The sequence below is a fragment of the Nerophis ophidion genome, linkage group LG09 (genome assembly GCF_033978795.1).
Source record: "Nerophis ophidion isolate RoL-2023_Sa linkage group LG09, RoL_Noph_v1.0, whole genome shotgun sequence".
In the NCBI taxonomy this organism is placed as follows: domain Eukaryota; kingdom Metazoa; phylum Chordata; class Actinopteri; order Syngnathiformes; family Syngnathidae; genus Nerophis; species Nerophis ophidion.
In genome coordinates this window covers 49,370,455-49,394,023 of record NC_084619.1, presented here as the reverse complement: position 1 = coordinate 49,394,023, position 23,569 = coordinate 49,370,455, and the positions used below count along the sequence as shown (strand labels likewise).

Here is a 23,569-nt window from a genome sequence, read left to right as displayed (position 1 = left end):
ACACACTTCACAATATTAGCGCTACGCTTCACATTCGGTCTCACAACCAAAACTACGAAAAAATGATTTCCAATACGATCATTCTTTGTCAATGTTGTTTTGTAATGTTTTCTGTGATATTTCTACCTAAATAAAAGTTTTCTGGGAGATCCATATAGTGTATTGTAACAGAGGTGACGACGTGAAACAGGTAGGCTGTCTTGCAACCAGTCAGCCTTTTATGTATGTTCACAAATGGCACTGTCGAACTGAATAAGCAGACACTTAGGGGGCCGGAAGGAAATTGCCTTTGAGCGATCACCCGCTGCCTTTGTCTTCTATTGACCTAACCTAAGTGGCTGCAATATCTTCCTCTAAGTGGAGTCTGCCGGGATGACATCTAAGGGAATTACAGCTCATGACTCAAAAGTTAATGTACCAACTAGGTGTGGCAAAATTATTCTCTTCATTTGACCCATCACCATCGTTAGGTTGTGAGTGCAAACCCCGGCCGAGTCATACAAAAGACTATAAAAATGGGACCCATTACTTCCCTGCTTGGCACTCAGCATCAAGGGTTGGAATTGGGGGTTAAATCACCAAAAATGATTCCCGGGTATAATAATGGAAATAGCTACAAGTTGCAATCAACATTTTAGTAATATACCGTATTTTTTGGACTATAAGTCGCCGTTTTTTTCATAGTTTGGCCAGGGGTGCGACTTATGTGTGAAATTATTAACACATTACCGTAAAATATCAAATAATATTATTTAACTCATTCACGTTAGAGACTTGACGTATAAGATTTCATCGAAATTATCGATTAGGAGTGACAGATTGTTTGGTAAACGTATAGCATGTTATAGTTATTTGAATGACTCTTACCATAATATGTTAACATACCAGGCACCTTCTCAGTTGGTTATTTATGCGTCATATAACGTACATTTATTCAGCCTGTTGTTCACTATTTTTATTTTAAATTGTCTTTCAAATGTCTATTCTTGGTGTTGGGTTTTCTCAAATACATTTCCCCAATAAATGCGATTTATGCTTTATTGCGACTTATATATGTTTTTTTTCCTTCTTTATTATGCATTTTCGGCAGGTGCGACTTATACTCCGAAAAATACGGCAACTTTTATTCTGCAAAAAGACTGCAATGGAAACGTCGCTTCTAAAAATCAAAGCATGACCATAACAATCCACATTTTGTGTTAATAATGCATGTAATTGTGTAGCTCCACCTCTGAGAGCATGGGTTTCTACAGCAGGAATACACAATCTGTATTCCAACAGAAAACAACGTCAGGCAAGACACCAACATATTGCAGATATTATTTTATCATGTTTGTCTTTTTGTGTTAAACTGTTGAAAAGAGTAAAATGTTAAAAACACATTTCATTAAGGCGAATAAATGATCCAAATTATCTTTCTGAGGTACACTCATCAATGAAGAAAAATTATATTTATCTGCAATTAATTTTGATTTAATTATGAACAAACTGCGATTGATCGCAATGAAATATTGTAATCATTTGTAGTAAATCTTCTTTTTGTTTCAGAATTGGAAGAACTGCAAGAGCTGGAAAATCTGGCCTGGCCTTCACCTTCGTGCTTGGAATACAGGTGTGACTTTCACATGTGACACATAAACAACCTCCCTACATGCACTGATTGTTTTTTTTATTGTTAACTTCATTTATCCGTTGTCTGACTGAGCGTCTTTTCCTTCCACTCAGGAAAATAACTTTCTTCACATGGTGGCTGAAGCGGGAAGCCCAGGCATCCAAAAGCAGACCATTATACCTTCAAACCTGAGGAGTATGGAAGGCCGATATGAACAAGCATTACAGAAACTTGCTTCTGTAATTAAGGTAAAACAACAGAATCGCTTCATTTAAACAAAATATTGAAAGTCTGTGCAAAAATGAAAAAAACAATCTAGTTCTCTTTCATAGTCATTTATGAAACACTCAGCTATGTCTACCTTCTGAACATCTTCTGAGTTGTTTTGAGTGTTCACAATAAGTCCAACAAAATGCTTTGCAGTGTCACTCAGTATCCTTTGACGGGAAGCTGAAAGACAAACTTCACAACGTTTAATCAAAAGATGTGATGTGATGTTCACAAATGAATTGAGTCTATTGAACGGCTCTTTTAAGTGAGCCACAGAACGACCAAAAAAAAAGAACCGTATTTTTCAAATTGTAAGTCGCTCTGGAGTATAAGTCGCACCACCCGAAAATGCATAATAAAGAAGGAAAAAAACATATGAGTCGCACTGGAGTATAAGTCGCATTTCTTGGGGAAATTTATTTGATAAAACCAAACACCAAGAATAGATATTTGAAAGGCAATTTAAAATAAATAAAGAATAGTGAACAACAGGCTGAATAAATGTACGTTATATGACGCATAAATAACCAACTGAGAAGGTGCCTGGTATGTTAACGTAACACATTATGGTAAGAGTCATTCAAATAACTATAACATATGGAACATGCTATACGTTTACCGAACAATCCATCACTCCTAAGTGCTAAATTAGGCTGACCATACGTCCTCTTTTCCCCGGACATGTCCTCTTTTGCGGCGTTGTCCGGCGTGTCCGGGCGTTTTTTTTTAAATGCGTCAAATGTCCGGCATTTTGAATTAGGGTTGCGTGTATTTTTGGGCTGAGTTCTTAACGTTTACTTTCAGAGCGTGCATATCACAACATACAAGATGCCGTCATGGCGAAACACCACCCCCCTTTACCGGGCTACTGCGCATGCTCGTCACTTCTGTTGCATGCTGGGTAGTGTAGTCCTTTTATCCCCTGGCTCATAACATCACACTAGCTGTAAATATTGTAGCGGCTGGCTACGGGGTGTTAGCCAATGGCTTTGGTTGGGGGGGCGGGACTTCCGGGGAAGTTAGGGAAGTTACGCTATTGACAGGAAGTGTTGGTTCGAGTTTTGCCGGGAAAAGGAAATAGACTTCTAGGTAAACACTAAGGTGAATGTAAGACTCCAGAGATTTAAGCGTTAAATATAAAATGTAAGTATGCCCTGGCACACCATTATTATCATTTCATGACCCAAGCAAAACACCTTTTACACTTTTATACTGAAATAAATACATCTACAACTTATTAAATAAAAACATGGAAAAAACTACCAGCAGCGGTAAAGTTTAGATCCATGAAGGAAAGAAGAAAGTGAATGAATGTTTATAACTGAATACATTTACATATGCATAGACTTTTGTTTTCTTTTTTTAATTATTTTTTTAAATGAATTAAGTAACATTTATGACAACCTTTTTCCAAAACACGATATAGAATGTGAGATACAACAGGATAATGAATACGTTTATCATTTGTTTTCAAAACGCTTACAAAAAAGTGGGACCCCAAAAATTTACTGTGGGACCCCATTTTTATGACTTGATGGGGTCCCTGGGACCCCATTTTAGAAATCCCTAGCGCCAACACAGCCGTCAACAGAGGAGAAAAAATGCTTTATTTAAATAAATATATTATTTATAAAGCAAGTTCGAGTATAATTGGCAAATTTTCGCCTACTCCCGGCCTTGGCGTGCATATATGTGTCCTCTTTTTGGGATTTCAGAATATGGTCAGCCTTGCTAAATCCCATGAAATCTTATACGTCTAGTCTCTTACGTGAATTAACTAAATAATAATATTTGATATTTTATGGTAATGTGTCCTTAGTATAAATCGCACCCCTGGCCAAACTGAAAAAAACTGCTACTTATTGTCCAAAAATACAGTATTTGTACGGGACTCACAGTATTCTTTAGAACCCGTCAAACCCTTGCAATAGACTTTTCCAGCTTCTCCCCTCCAGTACGACACCACCAAGTTAAGGAACAGTTTCTTCCTCAAAAGCTATTTCCCCATTTTAGCGTTACCCCTCCCCTCATCTTTCACAACGAAATAGACTGCTATCTAATTCCTACAAACTTCCCGGTAAGGTCTATTCAGGTGTACTGGAGAGGAGGCTTTGCTGGATTGTCGAGTCTGGTATTCAGGAGGATCAGTGTGGTTTTCGTCCTAGTCGTGGGACTGTGGACCAGCTCTATCTGCTTAGCAGGATCCCTGAGGGCGCATGGGTGTTTGCGGTCCTGTGGGGTGTTCTTAGAGAGTATGGGGTATTGGACCGCCTGATGGTGGCGGTCGGTTCCGTATATGATCAGTGTCAGAGCTTGGTCTGCATTGCCAGCAGTAAGCCAGACTCCTCCAGATTTGACCTTTGTCACCGATTCTGTTCATAACTTTTATGGACATCATTTGTAGGTGCAGTCAGGCCGTTGAGGGGATTCGGTTTGGTGGCTGCAGGATTAGGTCTCTACTTTTTGCAGATGATGTGGTCCTGATGGCTTCATCTGGCCAGGATTTTCGTCTCTCGCTGGATTGGTTTTCAGACAGGTGTGAAGCGACTGGGATGAGAATCAGCACCTCAAAGTTTTGAGTCCATGGTTCTTGGCTGGTGAAGGGTGGAGTATCTTCCGATTTCAGTGGCCTGGTGGTTAGAGCAGGGATCGAGGACCTTTGTGGCTGAGAAAGCCATGAAAGCCAAATATTTTAAAATGTATTTCCGTGAGAGCCATATCATTTTTTAACACTGAATACAACTAAATGCGTGCATTTTTTAAGTAAAACCAACATTTTTAGAGTATAATGAGTCTTTAATTCTTTTTAATAACATTTTTATTTCTTGAACAGGTGCGGTAGAAAATGGATGGATGGATTAAAATGCATGAGAATGTTTTATATTTTGAACGTTTTTTTTTAGCACTGTGATTACCAGCGGGATTATTCATTACTTATTGTGTTAAGCAATGTCAGCTAAGATTTATTTGAGAGCCAGATGCAGTCACCAAAAGACCCACATCTGGCTCTAGAGCTATAGGTTCCCTACCCCTGGGTTAGAGTGTCTGCCCTGAGATCGGTAGGTCGGGAGATCAAACCCCTTTTGAGTCATACCAATGACTTTAAAAATGGGACCCATTCTCTCCCTACTTGGCACTCAGCATCAAGGGTTGGAATTGGGGGATAGAATAGAATAGAAAGTACTTTATTGATCCCTGGGGGAAATTCAGCTCCACAGTTCGCTCACAATAAACAATGATAATTATCCTGCCTTCCTTAAGCACACTTGTACACGAAGGCAGTAAGTTCAACACCTTCCGCTCATCAAAACTCTGAACACCAGGTTGACTGATGGAGGCCAGGTTTATTGACAATTGAAAGGGTGAAACTGTAGGACACAAACATTGTACATGTAAATGCCTGAATTAAATGAACTTAATAATGTCATATCACAGACTATCAAGTATTCCATTTGAATTAAATCTAAGTTTAACTTTGTCACACTTTACTGTATGTATTGTTATAATTATTAAATACAAGTGACAAATGAGCATTCTGCTGTTTACCGGTAAGTTGTCTTAAGTAACAGTACAACAAACGTCCACCAGATGGAGGCAGATAAATGATAAATGGGTTGTACTTGTATAGCGCTTTTCAACCTTTAAGGTACTCAAAGCGCTTTGACACTACTTCCACATTTACCCATTCACACACACATTCACACACTGATGGAGGGAGCTGCCATGCAAGGCGCTAACCAGCACCCATCAGGAGCAAGGGTGAAGTGTCTTGCTCAGGACACAACGGACGTGACGAGGTTGGTACTAGGTGGGATTTGAACCAGGGACCCTCGGGTTGCGGCCGGCCACTCTTCCACTGCGCCACGCCGTGTGAGAGTGATGACAACAAATGAAAGTTAGCTGACGTGAACAAGTGATGAAATCAGATATCGTCTAACGTCGTTAAACACACACATTTCACAGCTAAGTATGATTCATTGTGTACTATAAACATTAAAGATAGGTACACACCAACGACGCCACGAACAGCATAAGATGTAATAGTTGTTTGCTGAGAAACACGAGGAGTGAAGTGGAGTTGTGCGCACCAGTTTGAAATGTTTCCGGAGTCTAAACACGTGACCTACCTACGCGTTTCTTATAGGTACAGCTCACTTAGCAGAACCAATTGAAATGACTTAGCAATAAACATACACTAAATAGAGTAATCTTAATAACTGGGGCAGAACAATAATAATACATAATATATATATAATATATTATATATATAATATATGAATAATATAAATATATTCTACATTTTTAAGTGCAGTCAATAAGGAACATATGCATTATACAGTCTGATGACTGTCGGTATGAAGGACCTCCTGTGTCGTTCCGTGTTACATTTTGAGAGTCTGAGCCTTCAACTGAACGTGCTCATTCTCTCCGCAAGGTCCGAGTGTAGTGGTTGGGATGTGTTGTCCATAATGGCTAGGAGTTTTGCTAGACTTCTCCTCTCTGACACCACCGCCAGAGAGTCCAGCTCCACTCCCACCACGTTACTGGCTTTCTCTACCAACTTGTCCAGTCTGTTTGCGTCCCTCACTCTCAATCCGCTGCCCCAGCAAGCCACGGCATACAATAAGGCGCTCGCCACCACCGACTCGTAGAACATCTTTAACATCTTTGTACAGACGTTGAAGGATCCTAGCCTCCCTTCTTGTAGAGGGCCTCAGCATGTTTTGACCCATTCAGCTTGTTGTCGATGTCTAAAATCACCAAAAATGATTCCCCAGGCGCTGCCACTCACTGCTCCCCTCACTCCCAGGGGGGTGAGAGTGATGTGTCAATGCAGAAGATAATCTCACCACACCTAGTGTGTGTGTGACAATCATGGGTAATTTTACTTTTTTTTCTAACTGTTGGGGAGGAGATTTTTTCCCCAAGTGGAGTTTAAGTACTTCAGTCTTGTTCACGGGTAAGGGAAGAGTGGATCTTGAGATTGACAGGCGGAGCAAGGCAGTATCTTCAGTTATGCGGGCCCTGTATCGACCCATTGTGGTGAAGAAAGACTTGAGCCGGAAGGCAAAGCTCTCAATTTATCGGTTGATCTACGTCTCTATCCTCACCTATGGTCATGAGCTTTGGGTTATGATTGAAAGGACAAGATCACGGGTACAACCGGCCGAAATTAGTTTCTTCCGTTGGGTGGCAGGACTCTTCCTCAGAAATAGGGTGAGAAGATCCGAATAAACCCGCTGCTCCTCCACATCTAGAGGAGCCAGATGAGATGGCTTGGGCCTCTGGTCGGGGTGCTACCCCAAAGGGCGCATCCAACCAGCAGGAGGCCATGAAGAAGATCCAGGACATGTTGGGGGGACTATATTTCCCAGCTGGCCTGGATACACGTCAGAATTCCCCAGGAGGAGCTGGATGAAGTGGCTGGGGAGAGAGAAGTCTGGGTTTCTCTGCTTAAGCTGCTGCCCCCGTGACCTGACTTTAGATCAGTAAAAGAAAGTAGATGGAGGGCATATCCTTCATCCATCTGCACAATATCTGTACAGAATATTTTGTATACTTATATAGCATGTGTGTTTGTATATATATTTATATATATATGCAAAGCACACCATTAGTTCATAAAAAACACCTGTTTGCTTGTTTTTAAATTGGTTTGTATCCCTTTTTTTATATCATGCATAATTGTTCCCATCTTCTTACTTACTGCACATGGTAATTGATTGTATATATGTATATCTCGCACTTGCTGCTCGTGAATGTCTTTCCTTTATTTTCATACATGTGTAATTCTGCTTTTTCTGTTTTTGCAGGAGGAGAAATATTATCAAAGATGATGCAGATATTTTTATGAGGTGACAAGGACATCAGCAATAAATCGCCATCACTGCCATAAAACTGAATAAAATATATACATTTTGAGAGACGTGTGCTTGCAATTGATATGAGGTAGAATTAATGAAGGGAAAACATGTAACCTGTATTTGCTAAATTGAAGGGTGAATTTAAATAGTTACATGTTTTTAAAATGTGTTTTTACCTTTAGAAATTGTAGAGTAGACATAATACGTTTTTGATCATTTTACAGAAGGCATGAAGCCTAATATTTGCAATTGATTGAATTATGGCAAAAACTACTGGTACTCACTATCAAACCCTTAGACTTGATATGATTAGACTTTTTCTCCTAAATTAATCCAGATTTTTCCCCCCCATAAGAACAGATGTTGGTCAACCAATATAAATATTTTGTTTAGTGCTTTCATCTGAGCTTCTGAAAGGACTGAATTGAATATTTAGTGGCAATGTGTCATCAAAACATGGGACAGTTGTGGGAGCTGTTTGGTCTTCCTGAAATAGTTCAGTCTCTCCAATTCTTGCACATGTAAACAATAACATAAAAGGAACCAATGTTGTGTGTTGAGAATAATTTTATATACCTTAACACTGTACAGTAGCAGTACTGTACAGTACTCAATTCAAGTAGAGTAGATTCTGGCCTCGGGAAAGATACATACAAACATAAACATTCAGCAGTGAAAACGTGAATTGTTTTGTATGTTATTGAAATTATATTTTATTTTTAATTTAAAGAGGGAGAGTTGTAAAAAAAAAATAAAATACAGCAACATTTGATGTGTATTTGATGTTTCTCCCCCCACAAACCAGCTATGTGTCTGTGAAGCGCTCAAATAAGTTGTGCCCTTTTACTCAATTCATCCATCACATAGTCGCTTCATTCAAACCTCCCCAACAACATAGACAAGACCCAAGAGCAGCAAAGGACCTGAGGGACAAGATTGGGGACCTGCTGCACAGGACTGGATTGGACTAAAATACCATCAAAAAGAAGATTGTTGATTCAGAGAATGAAAAAAGACCAGGTAAGTCACTTGCCCTTGCTCTGGAACGTCATGCAAGATTTGACTTCACCGATGATTCTGGGGGGGGGAAATTGAAGGACCAGTCCAGGATGACAGGAGTAGCTTGTAATTTATCTTGAGGATCTGGGACCAGTTGGCAAGACAGTTGTATCAATTTTACAAAGTGTGTCTTATTTTTGATGTAATTCAAGAAACAAAACAACATTGGGTTCCTAGATCTCCTTAACTATATTTGGATATCTCTTTAAAAGTCTGTTGATATGCTTGGGTCCTCCAGGAACATCTGTCTGTTCTGATTCCTTCTTCTTTGCAGCCTAGGAGGGAGAAAACATTTGTTACAAGAAATTTGACATGAAAAGGTCATATCACAGTTATCAAGCTGATTGTTGAATGAGCTCAAAAAGTACTTAAACACGCACTAAAATATTTTAATGTTTTATTTAAAGAGGTCATATTACGATCCCCCCCCCCCCCCCCCACATTCTAAACACTTCCCTGTGGTCTACATAACATGTATTGATGGTTCTTTAGTCAGAAATGTGCACAGATTGTTTTACAGACTTTCTTCAAGCCGCTTTCTGACCGTCTCTTCATTATGCACCATTTTGTGGGTAGTCTTACTTACATGCCTACACGTCGGACACCATCTTCTCCCCGTTAGCCATGTTGTGGCTTCTAGTACTTCCATATGGAGTCTACTGACACATAAGTTAGAACTATACACTACTTTGTATTAGGAATGGCAACGACGAAGGATGCACGTGCATGTACGAGCCAGTATGCCCCACAACAATAGAAAGAGAAAAATGAGTAACTTAGTGGCTATTATGTCAGACTACAATGGTGAACTTGTGCAAAGCTCTCCAGGTAAACCTCTACCATTTATAGAGATATCTGCTGACGTAACTAGCGACAAATGCGTCCCTCGCTACTCTAATTCCAAAAATCTATTTTGCAGGAAGTATGAGAAGGGCAAAATTGTTTTATAAATATCTCAGCCATGCCTCCATGGTTTGATTTCTAATTTTCAGGACTTATAGAGATCCTACATATGTTGCTGCTCCTCGATCTTAGCGCTGCTTTCGATACCGTCGATCATAATATTTTATTAGAGCGTATCAAAATACGAATTGGTATTTCAGACTCAGCCCTGTCATGGTTTAACTCTTATCTTACTGATAGGATGCAGTGCGTCTCCTATAACAGTGTGACCTCGGACTATGTTAAGGTAACGTGTGGAGTTCCCCAGGGTTCGGTCCTTGGCCCTGTACTCTTCAGCATCTACATGCTGCCGCTAGGTGACGTCATACGCAAATACGGTATTAGCTTTCACTGTTATGCTGATGACACCCAACTTTACATGCCCCTAAAGCTGACCAACACGCCGGACTGTAGTCAGTTGGAAGCGTGTCTTAATGAAATTAAACAATGGATGTCCGCTAACTTTTTGCAACTTAATGCCAAAAAAACGGAAATGCTGATTATCGGTCCTGCTAGACACCGACCTCTATTTAATAATACAACTTTAACATTTGACAACCAAATAATAAAACAAGGTGACTCTGTAAAAAATCTGGGTATTATCTTCGACCCAACTCTCTCCTTTGAGTCACACATTAAAAGCGTTACTAAAACGGCCTTCTTTCATCTCCGTAATATCGCTAAAATTCGCTCCATTTTGTCCACTAAAGACGCCGAGATCATTATCCATGCGTTTGTTACGTCTCGTCTCGATTACTGTAACGTATTATTTTCGGGTCTCCCAATGTCTAGCATTAAAAGATTACAGTTGGTACAAAATGCGGCTGCTAGACTTTTGACAAGAACAAGAAAGTTTGATCATATTACGCCTGTACTGGCTCACCTGCACTGGCTTCCTGTGCACTTAAGATGTGACTTTAAGGTTTTACTACTTACGTATAAAATACTACACGGTCTAGCTCCAGCCTATCTTGCCGATTGTATTGTACCGTATGTCCCGGCAAGAAATCTGCGTTCAAAAGACTCCGGCTTATTAGTGATTCCTAGAGCTCAAAAAAAGTCTGCGGGCTATAGAGCGTTTTCCGTTCGGGCTCCAGTACTCTGGAATGCCCTCCCGGTAACAGTTCGAGATGCTACCTCAGTAGAAGCATTTAAGTCTCATCTTAAAACTCATCTGTATACTCTAGCCTTTAAATAGACCTCCTTTTTAGACCAGTTGATCTGCCGCTTCTTTTCTTTCTCCTATGTCCCCCCCTCCCTTGTGGAGGGGGTCCGGTCCGATGACCATGGATGAAGTACTGGCTGTCCAGAGTCGAGACCCAGGATGGACCGCTCGTCGGGACCCAGGATGGACCGCTCGCCTGTATCGGTTGGGGACATCTCTACGCTGCTGATCCGCTTGAGATGGTTTCCTGTGGACGGGACTCTCACTGCTGTCTTGGAGCCACTATGGATTGAACTTTCACAGTATCATGTTGGACCCGCTCGACATCCATTGCTTTCGGTCCCCTAGAGGGGGGGGGTTGCCCACATCTGAGGTCCTCTCCAAGGTTTCTCATAGTCAGCATTGTCGCTGGCGTCCCACTGAATGTGAATTCTCCCTGCCCACTGGGTGTGAGTTTTCCTTGCCCTTTTGTGGGTTCTTCCGAGGATGTTGTAGTCGTAATGATTTGTGCAGTCCTTTGAGACATTTGTGATTTGGGGCTATATAAATAAACATTGATTGATTGATTGACAATAAATACCAGAGGGTAAGAAAATTGTGCCTAATAGGACCCCTTTAAGGAATGTCGTGTGGTTACATTTGCACATTTCAATATATCAGAAAAGGAGTAGGAAGAAGCAAAGCTTATATTTAATATTACCACTTCTTAATGTCTTATACTGATAGTTCATTCAAAACATAACTTTGACATTTTTAAGTTAATTCCTGTGTCAAAAGGTACAGTATTGGACAAGTAATGAATACGTAAAAACTTATTGGTGATAGTCAACACATGTTATGTATTTCTTAGTAGTGTAGAAATTGGCATAACCTTGTTACAGTTTTTAAACACTTATGGCAGTGATGGAGGATTTGTGTGTGTTGTTACGTGCAAACATTACCCAGAAGTCTTAGCAGTACAGACAAAAGTACCAGTGGCGTTAGGAGCGTGTGCAAGTAATAAAGAGTGTCTGTGTTGCAGAAAGAAACTTAACATTCAGCAGGTTTTGCACGTTGTGGAGAATTACCAAATAAATACAAGACACAAACTTTCACTTTTGATGCATCACCTCTGTTTGCTAATTATAATGTCAATGTAGGGCTGGGCGATATATTGATATAAACGATATATCGCGGGTTTGTCTCTGTGCGATATAGAAAATGACTATACTGTAATCGAGTATACGTTCTCACGCAGTTGCTTTTAGCTGCGGGCATTACACTACAGGCGTTTCTCACTCCTTCTCGTCCCTCTCATAGAGACGTAAAACAAGCCCGCCTTCTTACATACGTCACATACTGTCTAGCGTAATAAGTTCGCCGAGCAGAGAGGTAGCGGCATGGCTAACATTAGCTGAGGCAGGTGGCTCAAGCAGAGCTTGTGACAATACAAGAGAGGTGCAAAACTGATCACAAATGGAGGAAGAACAATTAATGCCCAAAAAAACAGCAAAAATGCAAATTATGCAGCAGAAGTGTTGCAGCACTACTATTCTGTTCTTTCATTTAAAAAGTCACCCGCGAAGGAGTGAAGAGTACTGTATTTTTTGGAATATAAGTCGCAGTTTTTTTCATAGTTTGGCCGGGGATGCGACGTATACTCTGGAGCGACTTATGTGTGAAATTATTAACATATTACCGTAAAATATCAAATATTATTTATCTCATTCACGTATGAGACTGCAACCTTATCGTGGTAGAGGAGTTTGCGTGTCCCAATGATCCTAGGAGCTATGTTGTCCGGGGGCATAAAGCCCCCTGGTAGGGTCTCCCAAGGCAAACAGGTTCTAGGTGAGGGATCAGACAAAGAGCAGCTCGAAGACCTTTATGAAGAAGAAAAATCATAAACCCAGATTTCCCTCGCCCGGACGCGGGTCACCGGGGCCCCCCTCTGGAGCCAGGCCCGGAGGTGGGGCACGATGGCGAGTGGCTGGTGGCCGGGCCTGTTCCCATGGGGCCCGGCCGGGCACAGCCCGAAGAGGCAACGTGGGTCACCCCTCCAATGGGCTCACCACCCATAGCAGGGGCCATAGAGGTCGGGTGCAATGTGAGCTGGGCGACAGCCGAAGACAGGGCACTTGGCGGTCCGATCCTCGGCTACAGAAGCTAGCTCTTGGGACGTGGAACGTCACGTCACTGGGGGGGAAAGAGCCTGAGTTAGTGCGCGAAGTCGAGAAATTCCGGCTGGATATAGTCGGACTCACTTCGACGCACAGCAAGGGCTCTGGAACCACTTCTCTCGAGAGGGATTGGACCCTCTTCCACTCTGGCGTTGCCGGCAGTGAGAGGCGACGGGCTGGGGTGGCAATTCTTGTTTCTCCCCGGCTCAAAGCCTGTACGTTGGAGTTAAACCCGGTGGACGAAAGGGTAGCCTCCCTCCGCCTTCGGGTGGGGGGACGGGTCCTGACTGTTGTTTGTGCTTATGCACCAAACAGCAGTTCAGAGTACCCACCCTTTTTGGGAGCACTCGAGGGAGTACTGGAAAGTGCTCCCCCGGGTGATTCCCTTGTCCTACTGGGAGACTTCAACGCTCACGTTGGCAACGACAGTGAAACCTGGAGAGGCGTGATTGGGAAGAATGGTCGCCCGGATCTGAACCCAAGTGGTGTTTTGTTATTGGACTTTTGTGCTCGTCACAGTTTGTCCATAACAAACACCATGTTCAAACATAAGGGTGTCCATATGTGCACTTGGCACCAGGACACCCTAGGCCGCAGTTCCATGATCGACTTTGTAGTTGTGTCATCGGAGATGCGGCCTCATGTTTTGGACACTCGGGTGAAGAGAGGGGCGGAGCTTTCTACCGATCACCACCTGGTGGTGAGTTGGCTGCGATGGTGGGGGAGGATGCCGGACAGACCTGGGAGGCCCAAACGCATTGTGAGGGTCTGCTGGGAACGTCTGGCAGAGTCTCCTGTCAGACAAAGTTTCAATTCCCACCTCCGGAAGAACTTTGAACATGTCACGAGGGAGGTGCTGGACATTGAGTCCGAGTGGACCATATTCCGCACCTCTATTGTCGAGGCGGCAGATCGGAGCTGTGGCCGCAAGGTAGTTGGTGCCTGTCGGGGCGGCAATCCTAAAACCCCTTGGTGGACACCAGCGGTGAGGGATGCCGTCAAGCTGAAGAAGGAGTCCTATCGGGTCCTTTTGGCTCATAGGAATCCGGAGGCAGTGGACAGGTACCGACAGGCCAAGCGGTGTGCAGCTTCAGCGGTCGCGGAGGCAAAAACTCGGACATGGGAGGAGTTCGGGGAAGCCATGGAAAACGACTTCCGGACGGCTTCGAAGCGATTCTGGACCACCATACGCCGCCTCAGGAAGGGGAAGCAGTGCACTATTAACACCGTGTATGGTGCGGATGGTGTTCTGCTGACCTCAACTGCGGATGTTGTGGATAGGTGGAAGGAATATTTCGAAGACCTCCTCAATCCCACCAACACGTCTTCCTATGAAGAAGCAGTGCCTGGGGAATCTGTGGTGGACTCTCCTATTTCTGGGGCTGAGGTCGCTGAGGTAGTTAAAAAGCTCCTCGGTGGCAAGGCCCCAGGGGTGGACGAGATCCGCCCGGAGTTCCTTAAGGCTCTGGATGCTGTGGGGCTGTCTTGGTTGACAAGACTCTGCAGCATCGCGTGGACATCGGGGGCGGTACCTCTGGATTGGCAGACCGGGGTGGTGGTTCCTCTCTTTAAGAAGGGGGACCGGAGGGTGTGTTCCAACTATCGTGGGATCACACTCCTCAGCCTTCCCGGTAAGGTTTATTCAGGTGTACTGGAGAGGAGGCTACGTCGGATAGTCGAACCTCGGATTCAGGAGGAACAGTGTGGTTTTCGTCCTGGTCGTGGAACTGTGGACCAGCTCTATACTCTCGGCAGGGTTCTTGAGGGTGCATGGGAGTTTGCCCAACCAGTCTACATGTGCTTTGTGGACTTGGAGAAGGCATTCGACCGTGTCCCTCGGGAAGTCCTGTGGGGAGTGCTCAGAGAGTATGGGGTATCGGACTGTCTTATTGTGGCGGTCCGTTCCCTGTACGATCAGTGCCAGAGCTTGGTCCGCATTGCTGGCAGTAAGTCGAACACATTTCCAGTGAGGGTTGGACTCCGCCAAGGCTGTCCCTTGCCACCGATTCTGTTCATAACTTTTATGGACAGAATTTCTAGGCGCAGTCAAGGCGTTGAGGGGTTCCGGTTTGGTAACCGCAGGATTAGGTCTCTGCTTTTTGCAGATGATGTGGTCCTGATGGCTTCATCTGACCGGGATCTTCAGCTCTCGCTGTATCGGTTCGCAGCCGAGTGTGAAGCGACCGGAATGAGAATCAGCACCTCCAAGTCCGAGTCCATGGTTCTCGCCCGGAAAAGGGTGGAATGCCATCTCCGGGTTGGGGAGGAGACCCTGCCCCAAGTGGAGGAGTTCAAATACCTAGGAGTCTTATTCACGAGTGGGGGAAGAGTGGATCGTGAGATCGACAGGCGGATCGGTGCGGCGTCTTCAGTAATGCGGACGTTGTACCGATCCGTTGTGGTGAAGAAGGAGCTGAGCTGGAAGGCAAAGCTCTCAATTAACCGGTCGATCTACGTTCCCATCCTCACCTATGGTCATGAGCTTTGGGTCATGACCGAAAGGATAAGATCACGGGTACAAGTGGCCGAAATGAGTTTCCTCCGCCGTGTGGCGGGGCTCTCCCTTAGAGATAGGGTGAGAAGCTCTGCCATCCGGGAGGGGCTCAAAGTAAAGCCGCTGCTCCTTCACATCGAGAGGAGCCAGATGAAGTGGTTCGGGCATCTGGTCAGGATGCCACCCGAACGCCTCCCTAGGGAGGTGTTTAGGGCACGTCCAACCGGTAGGAGGCCACGGGGAAGACCCAGGACACGTTGGGAAGACTATGTCTCCCGGCTGGCCTGGGAACGCCTCGGGATCCCCCGGGAAGAGCTAGACGAAGTGGCTGGGGAGAGGGAAGTCTGGGTTTCCCTGCTTAGGCTGTTGCCCCCGCGACCCGACCTCGGATAAGCGGAAGATGATGGTTGGATGGATGGATGAGACTAGCCGGATGTCAGCAATCGTCACACACACACGTCAACCAATGAATATTTGGCGGAGGCGGGTCATGGCAGAAATGCATTGTGGGAAAAGAAGATGCTACAGCATTCGTCACACACATGTCAACCAATGAAAATTCGGCGGAGGCGGGTCGTGACAGAAGTGCATTATGGGAAAGAAAACGGTACATTGGCGGTAATGAACAAAAATGGCACCGAAAAGGAAAGCATATACTGGAGGTTACAAGCTGGAAGTAGTTAAATACGCAGCAGGAAACGGCAATCGAGCAGCAGAAAGAAAGTTTGGAGTAAACTCCATACCTGCCATCATCCCCGGAGGCTTAATCAAAATACTCCAGCCACTTGACATCCTTGTCAATAGGAGCTTTAAGGCAGTCCAGCACAGCCTGTGGGAGCTTTGGATGATGGAAGGAGAGCACAGCTTCACGGCAACCGGGAGAATGCGCCATGCAACTTTTCTGGGTGTCATCGGATGGATCGACAAAGCATGGACTTCAGTGACAACCGAAACCATCCTGTCCGGATTCAGAAAGGCTGGAATAATTGGAACTGGACCAGACGATGACACCGCTGTAAGCGACGTACCGATAGAAGAGGAAGCGGCGAATTGTTTTCCTTTGGAGTTGGCAGAATTGTTTAGAAGCGACACCAAAAACGAAATTTCATGGGATTTAGCGATCAGGAGTGACAGATTTTTTGGTAAACGTATAGCATGTTCTATATGTTATAGTTATTTGAATGCCTCTTACCATAATATGTTATGTTAACATACCAGGCACCTTCTCAGTTGGTTATTTTATGTGTCATATAACAGGCTGTTGTTCACTATTTATTTATTTTAAATTGCCTTTCAAATGTCTGTTCTTGTTGGATTTTATGTAATAAATTTCCCCCAAAAATGCGACTTATACTCCATTGCGACGTAAATATGTTTTTTTCCTTCTTTATCATGCATTTTCGGCAGGTGCGACTTATACTCCGAAAAATACGGTATATAATAAATACAGATTTGGTCAGTTGACTTAGTTGTGATTTCTCTCTCTGCATGAAAGTTTAAAAGTAGCATATATTAATGCAGTATGAAGAAGAATGTTTTAATGTAGACACATAGAATCATCATACTGCTGTGATTATATGCATCAAGTGTTCATTCAGCCCTGCGATGAGGTGGCGACTTGTCCAGGGTGTACCCCGCCTTCTGCCCGATTGTAGCTGAGATAGGCGCCCGCGACCCCGAAAGGGAATAAGCGGTAGAAAATGGATGGATGGAAGTGTTCATTCAATGCTAAGAAAAAATATCGAGATATATATTGTATATCGCAATATGGCATAAAAATATTGCGATATTAATAAAAGCCAATATCGCCCAGCCCTATGTAAAAGTCGCAAAATTCTTCTGTTGCGTTTCATTGTCTGTTGTGAAGTGGATTGATAATACATCCTCCACACTTCCATAATCATTTTATTGAGGAACTGCTTTATTTAGGAACTACGGGAAATCCGAAAGCATGAGTTTATTTGTGGCCACAAATAAGTGAATAAATGGAAACCACTGATGTGTGTGTGGAACTAAAACATATTTCCAAGCAGAGAGGAGGAACCTGGCTTGGAAGTACAAAACACAAGTGACATCAATTTAATGATTTTTATTTTTTATTTTTTTTACACTGTCATAGTTGATCAGATTACGTTGTAAAATCAACTAATGCTGCAGCCCTAGTGTGTCTGTTCCCAGCCAAAGAGGAGCCGCAAATTCTCGGTGAAACCACCCCATCCATCCGCGGAGGAGAAAAAGCTCCATTACTATTTCAACCGAGTCTCTCTCCCCTCGAGGGCGTCTTTGATCATTCTTTCAAATTTTGCGTGAAAATAAAATGATTCGGTGCAAACCAAAACATACTGCACAATATGAACTTGCAACCCAAAACATACTGCACAATATGAACCTCCAGTCTTCTATAGGAGATGCCCACGTATAAACATGCCTATTCTGGGGAATATTTTACCAGGAGACATTCTTTTTAGATCCAGAACTATGAAATACATGCCAATAATGTCAGCATTAGAGTGACCCTTTAAAAACCTAAATAGCTAAAAAAATGATCCAACATAGAGGTATTTTAATATTTGCAGTGACAAGGTGGCCAGCACATTCACCTTTAGCAAGTTTCCCATTAACCAATAAATTGTACTTTTAAGCCCTACTGTACACATGTACAGTATTTACAGTGGCTACAGAAAGTATTCACACCGCTTTCAAAGTTTTTCTGTTTCATTCCAGCCATTTGCTGAAATCCATCCGTTTTCTGCCGCTTGTCCCTTTTGGGGTTGCGGGGTGACAGCTAGATAGATAGTACTTTATTTATTCCTTCGGGAAAATTGAAATTCCAGCAGTAGTGTACAGAGTTGAGATCAATTTAAAAAGTAAAGTGAATAAATAATGGGGGTATAAATGGAAACAAAATAGAGAAATATTACAATAAGAATAAAACTAAAAAGCAACAATGGGAATAAAAATATAACAGTAAAATAAGAATATAACAAGAGAAACTAGGCGGTAGTGACCATGTTATGAAAAAGTATTGCACTGTTGTTGTTTTGCATCCACTTTTGCTGAAATCAAAAAAGTTAGTCTTATTTGTCATTAATGTACGGACACTCTTGACAGAAAAAAACAAAAGTGTAGAAAGTTTAGCAAATTTATTAAAAATTTAAAAAATCTCATGTAAATAAGTATTCAGACCCTTTGCTCAATACTTTGTTGGTGCAACTTTGGCAGCAATTACAGCCTCAAGTCTTTTTGAATATCATGTCACAATCTTTGCACATCTATCTTTGGGTAGTTTCTCCCATTACTCTTTGCAGCACCTCTCAAGCTCCATCAGTGTTGGTTTTCATCCCAAGATGTATCAGTACGTTTTTGCATTCATCTTAGTCTAGTCAGGGAAGTAACCAGCAACCCGATGGCCACTCTGTCAGAGTTACAGCATTCTACTGTGGAGAGAGGAGAACCTTCCAGAAGGACAACCATCTCTGCAGCAATCCACCAGTCAGGCCTGTATGGTATAGGGACCGGACGGAAGCCATTTTTTAGTTAAAAGTTTGCCAAAATGCACCTGAAAGACTCTCAGACCATGAGAAACTAAATCCTCTGGTCTGATGGGACAAAGATTGAACTTCTTGGCATGTAGAAACCAGGCACCGCTCATTACCAGTCCAATACCATCCCTACAGGGAAGCATGGCGGTGGCAGCATCATGCTGCGGGGATGGTTTTCAGCGGCGGGAACTGGGAGACGGGTCACGATGGAGGGAAATATGAATGCATGTTTTTTGTCTTCTTGGTCCATGATTACTTTAAAACTAATATGGTAATGTTAAGAGGGAAAAAAAGACATTTAAAAGAATCACTTTTAAATGTGATTCTTATATGGGTGTATACAGAGACATCTTGGATGAAAACCAACGCTTCTCATCCAACCTGACGGAACTTGAGAGGTGCTGCAAAGAGGAATGGGCGAAACTACAGAATAAAGATAGGTGTGCCAAGCGTGGGGCATCGTATTGAAAAACACTTGAGGCTGTAATTCAGACCCGGGCATTCTGCGGCACCTGGGCCCTTTGTGCGTCCCTGTTCGAACATCCACACCGTAACACAACATAAAAACATCAGAACAAATATCCAGAGTCCCATGCAGCCCTAACTCTTCCAGGCTACAATATAATTTAAATCGCAACTACACGACAAAGGACGAGGAAAAATACCGGACTCTGTCTGATAAAGAGCGCGCAAAGGAGGCTGATGTGTTGATGTTAAGACGGCAAACCCAATAAGGACTTTTTTGCCAAATTTCACACCCCCAAAGAGGCAGCCGTCGGGACAAGTTTCGTCATTTCTCACCAAATCGCCAGAAAAAGTAAGGCTTTTTCTGAAGGAGAGTTTAAGGAGTGCTTATTGGACTCTGATGCGCTGATAAGCCGAAGAAGAGGGGCGCATTTGAGAACGTGTCACTCTCCCGACGCACTGTAACGAGGCGGGTTGAGACCATCGCTAGAAACTTGGAGCTTCAGCTGAAAAACAGAACGGCCGACTTTGACTGTTTTTCTCTGGCTTTGGATGAGAGCTGTGATGTACGTCAGTGGTCCCCAACCACCGGGCTGTGGCCCGATTGGTACCGGGCTGCAGAATAATTTTTTATAAATTTGTATTAAAAAAAATAAACAATTTTTTTTTTATTAAATAAACATTAAAAACACAACATACACTTACAATCAGTGCACCAACCACAAAAACCTCCCTTTTTCATGACAAAAACGTCCCGTTTTCATGAAAAATAAAAAAATAAAAATAAAATAAAATAAAGGACCCCCCACCCGGGCCGCGGGACGAATTATTAAGCGTTGACCGGTCCGCGGATACAAAAAGGTTGGGGACCACTGATGTACGTGACACCGCCTAGCTGCTCATTTTCTTACGTGAGATAACTCCAGACTTTCAAATCACGGAGGAGCTGGCAGCCATGCAGTCAATTAAAAGGGACAACCACAGGTAATGACATGTTCACTGAGGTAAATGCATGTTTGTACATGTTAGGACTGAAATGGGACAAGCTGGCAAATGTGACAACAGATGGTGGTCCAAATCTGACGGGGAAAAATGTTGGACTTTTAAAGAGGATGCAGGATAAAGTGACAGAAATTAACCCTGTGCAGAAATTGACATTTTTGCATTGTATTATACATCAGGAAGTGTTGTGTAAGACAGTGTTAACCAACAAAAGCAATTTGCTTTTGTATAAAGTTAAGTTAGGTTAAATGAAATGAATATCATTATTATTATCAATTAATATTATTTATCTTACGGTATATCAAAAATAATATTGAGCAAAATTAAATTGATATATTGTCGATGTGGCCCTCCAGCAGTGTTCGGGTTGCTCATGCGGCCCCTGGTAAAAATTAATTGCCCACCCCTGCTGTGATTGCTGCTCAATGTGCATCAACATAGTATTGAGCAAATGGTCTGAATACTTAAGTACATGTGATTTTTGAGTTTTTTTATTGTTTTAATAAAATGGCAAAAATGTCTAAATTGTTATTTTCTGTCAAGATGGGATGCTGAGTGTACCTTAGTGAGAAATAAAAGGACCTTTTGTAATTTTAGCAAAAATTAAAGCAACAAATTAAAGGGTTTTGAATATTTTTTATTCAGAACCATAAGTTGAGTCAGCTAATTGAGAGTTTGTTTTGATGTTTGATTAAAAACGACATTGTTGACTTACAACACAGTGATAAACAGAAATCGTCTTAAGGAACTTGAGGAATTTCAGGAACTTGGACAAGCGGTAGAGAATGAATGGATATAACTTCCTAAAAAAAGATTAAAGATTTGCCTGCTGGGAGTTTGTTACATTTACAAAATCACTACAGCTGTTTACACAACAAGTGGGCAGTTTTTTTTGTTTTGTGTTTTGTTCCTATACTGTGGCAAAAATGAATGGAACCTTGACCTTAGAAGCGAGGTGCTGTACTGACCGTTACAACCCTTATGCGGCCAGCCATGTTGTGCATGTAAACATACCTGAGCCTTCTTCACACATGTGTAGAAGTCAGAAATCTCCTTGGAGCACAGCTGGTCCACAAAGGTGTTCTGCTTCCAACACGCCATCATGATAGATAATTCTGTGATACAGGTGGCCTCTGGAGGAAAATACACGTCTCACACTCAGTGTGTAGCCTTCAGCATATTGGTTGACTCCTTTTTTTTTTTTTTTTTTACTCCAAAAAATATATACTAGCTACACAACTAGCTAGTCACAACATGTTGATTTAGTCAAGCAATATAACCCAGTGGTCAGTGTGCAATGTCATTTATGTATCATAAGTTGGTTGTTGGGACATATATAACGCAACAAATCTCAGGGTTTCCCGCAGCGCTTTTTTGTTAAGGCAGCCGTATGTCTGTGTGTGTGTGTGAGTGCGTGCGTGCGTGCGTGCCCCACTTTAAACAGACAGCAAAGCCCTGTCTGTCTGAGAGAAAGATGAGCATTATTGACATTCAGTTAACAACTAAGTTATTTCACATTACCGTTTTCTGTGTTGCTTGAGTTGTGTTGAAGCAGCAAAAAATGACATTATGTTAAATGAAGAGTTTCCTGAAGCTGTCTCTGATAGTTGATATAATAATGTAACGGCATCATAAAGCTTACATGAATTCCATGGTGTTCAGGGATGAATAGTCTCTCCTATTGCTATTGAATTATTTTTTTCAGCTATAGTTACATTAATCACTAGTAATGTAGCAGCCTAGTTTTGAATGGCAGGGTCCCTGCTAACACGTTAATAAAAAATATAACATTTAAATAATAAAAATCAACTACAGGCTTCCCAAATGCTGTAAATAAATTAAGCATGATGAGTTGAGCATATGTCAGCTTGTGGTCCCACTTTTAACTCTTTTTTCAAACGCTTACTTACTGTAAATATTTAATTTGACTTTTTAAGTATTTTATGTCATTATTTTGACTTAATAATTTAATAAGTCAAAAATATGACAAACTAATGACTTACTAAGTCAAAATATTGACTTACTGAGTCATAATAATGACATACTTAGTATCTCAGCTAACTAGGACGGTTTTGTTTTTACTTTACGGAAAAAATATAGATATGTATAGTATATCGGTATTCAGCATATGGAGCTGAAAATGCAAACCAAAATTATAAGCTTCACATGCAACAAAGCTGGCCTACTTCACCACAAATTGTAGTATATTGTGTTGGCAGCGAAAGGCCGACTTACACCCACCCACGTCCTTACCCCTGGAGAGACACCACCTTAACTAACACATTTTCTAAGGGAAAACACTGAATCTGCTTATGAAAAAGATGCCCTGATTACATGAAATGCATTAAATGTGATTGTTCATTTTCATGTCTTCAGGTTTCTGCTAATTGCAACAAATTAGGTTTTTGAAGCGATGCTATGAGGGTAACACGCGTGTGTACATTACAAGGTCTGCCATGTTTCGAAAGCACAAAAGACTTTAGTGAGGCCTCATGGAGTATATCGTGTTAGTTTACCTTCTTTCTTGGGTTTGCGGTTGGCTACAGAATCGCGGAGGATGAGAGGTTTGTTGGGTTTGAGGACAGGCTTTTTCTTCTCCCTGCTGAGCAACCTTCTGACATAAAGCTGGAGAGCAATTCCACCCTGTCCCGCCATTACATTCACGATTGCCACCACTTCTGAACGAACGCGAGACTTCTTCTTATTTTTACTTAAAGTGTGGAAATATCAAATTGGAAATACGTTTCTGTACTTTGGTAAATTTGATTCTGAGCTGTCCTTGAGTTGCTTTTCTTCTTCTATTGTAAGACTTCTTCTTCTTCCTTTGGTGTTCTGGCGGCCTGCAGTCGTAACTTAGAGGGTGCATACTGCTACCTACTGTACCGGAGTATGTAGCATGGGCTAAATATGTATTAGTAATTCTAGATATGTGTATATCTATCCATCTAAATACATACACACAGCCAATGAAATCCGACATACATATATACATTTA

The 23,569-nt window shown here is 42.3% G+C and overlaps 2 protein-coding genes across 9 annotated transcripts in view; one reads left to right on the top strand and one right to left on the bottom strand.

The window, feature by feature from the left end:
• Positions 1-7,804, top strand: part of ddx51 (DEAD (Asp-Glu-Ala-Asp) box polypeptide 51) — a 46,208-nt gene extending 38,404 nt beyond the window's left edge. For 7 of the 8 annotated variants that reach the window (XM_061911137.1, XM_061911138.1, XM_061911139.1 and 4 more), the window contains 2 exons: positions 1,549-1,612; positions 1,726-1,902. In XM_061911137.1, the coding sequence (XP_061767121.1) occupies positions 1,549-1,612; positions 1,726-1,887 (226 nt within the window). In that variant the 3' untranslated portion in view covers positions 1,888-1,902. Of the gene's footprint in view, positions 1-1,548; positions 1,613-1,725; positions 1,903-7,695 lie in introns of those variants that run through there. The other variant, XM_061911134.1, reaches the window with a different exon arrangement.
• A 491-nt stretch (positions 7,805-8,295) lies between these two features.
• On the bottom strand, positions 8,296-23,417 carry chchd1 (coiled-coil-helix-coiled-coil-helix domain containing 1). Its single transcript, XM_061911142.1, has 3 exons — positions 23,091-23,417; positions 21,589-21,707; positions 8,296-9,080 (listed from the first exon to the last, which is right to left on the bottom strand). Exons 1-3 carry the CDS (start codon positions 23,227-23,229, stop codon positions 8,979-8,981), a joined length of 360 nt encoding a protein of 119 aa, XP_061767126.1. The 5' UTR covers positions 23,230-23,417; the 3' UTR covers positions 8,296-8,978.
• Positions 23,418-23,569: the final 152 nt, after the last annotated feature.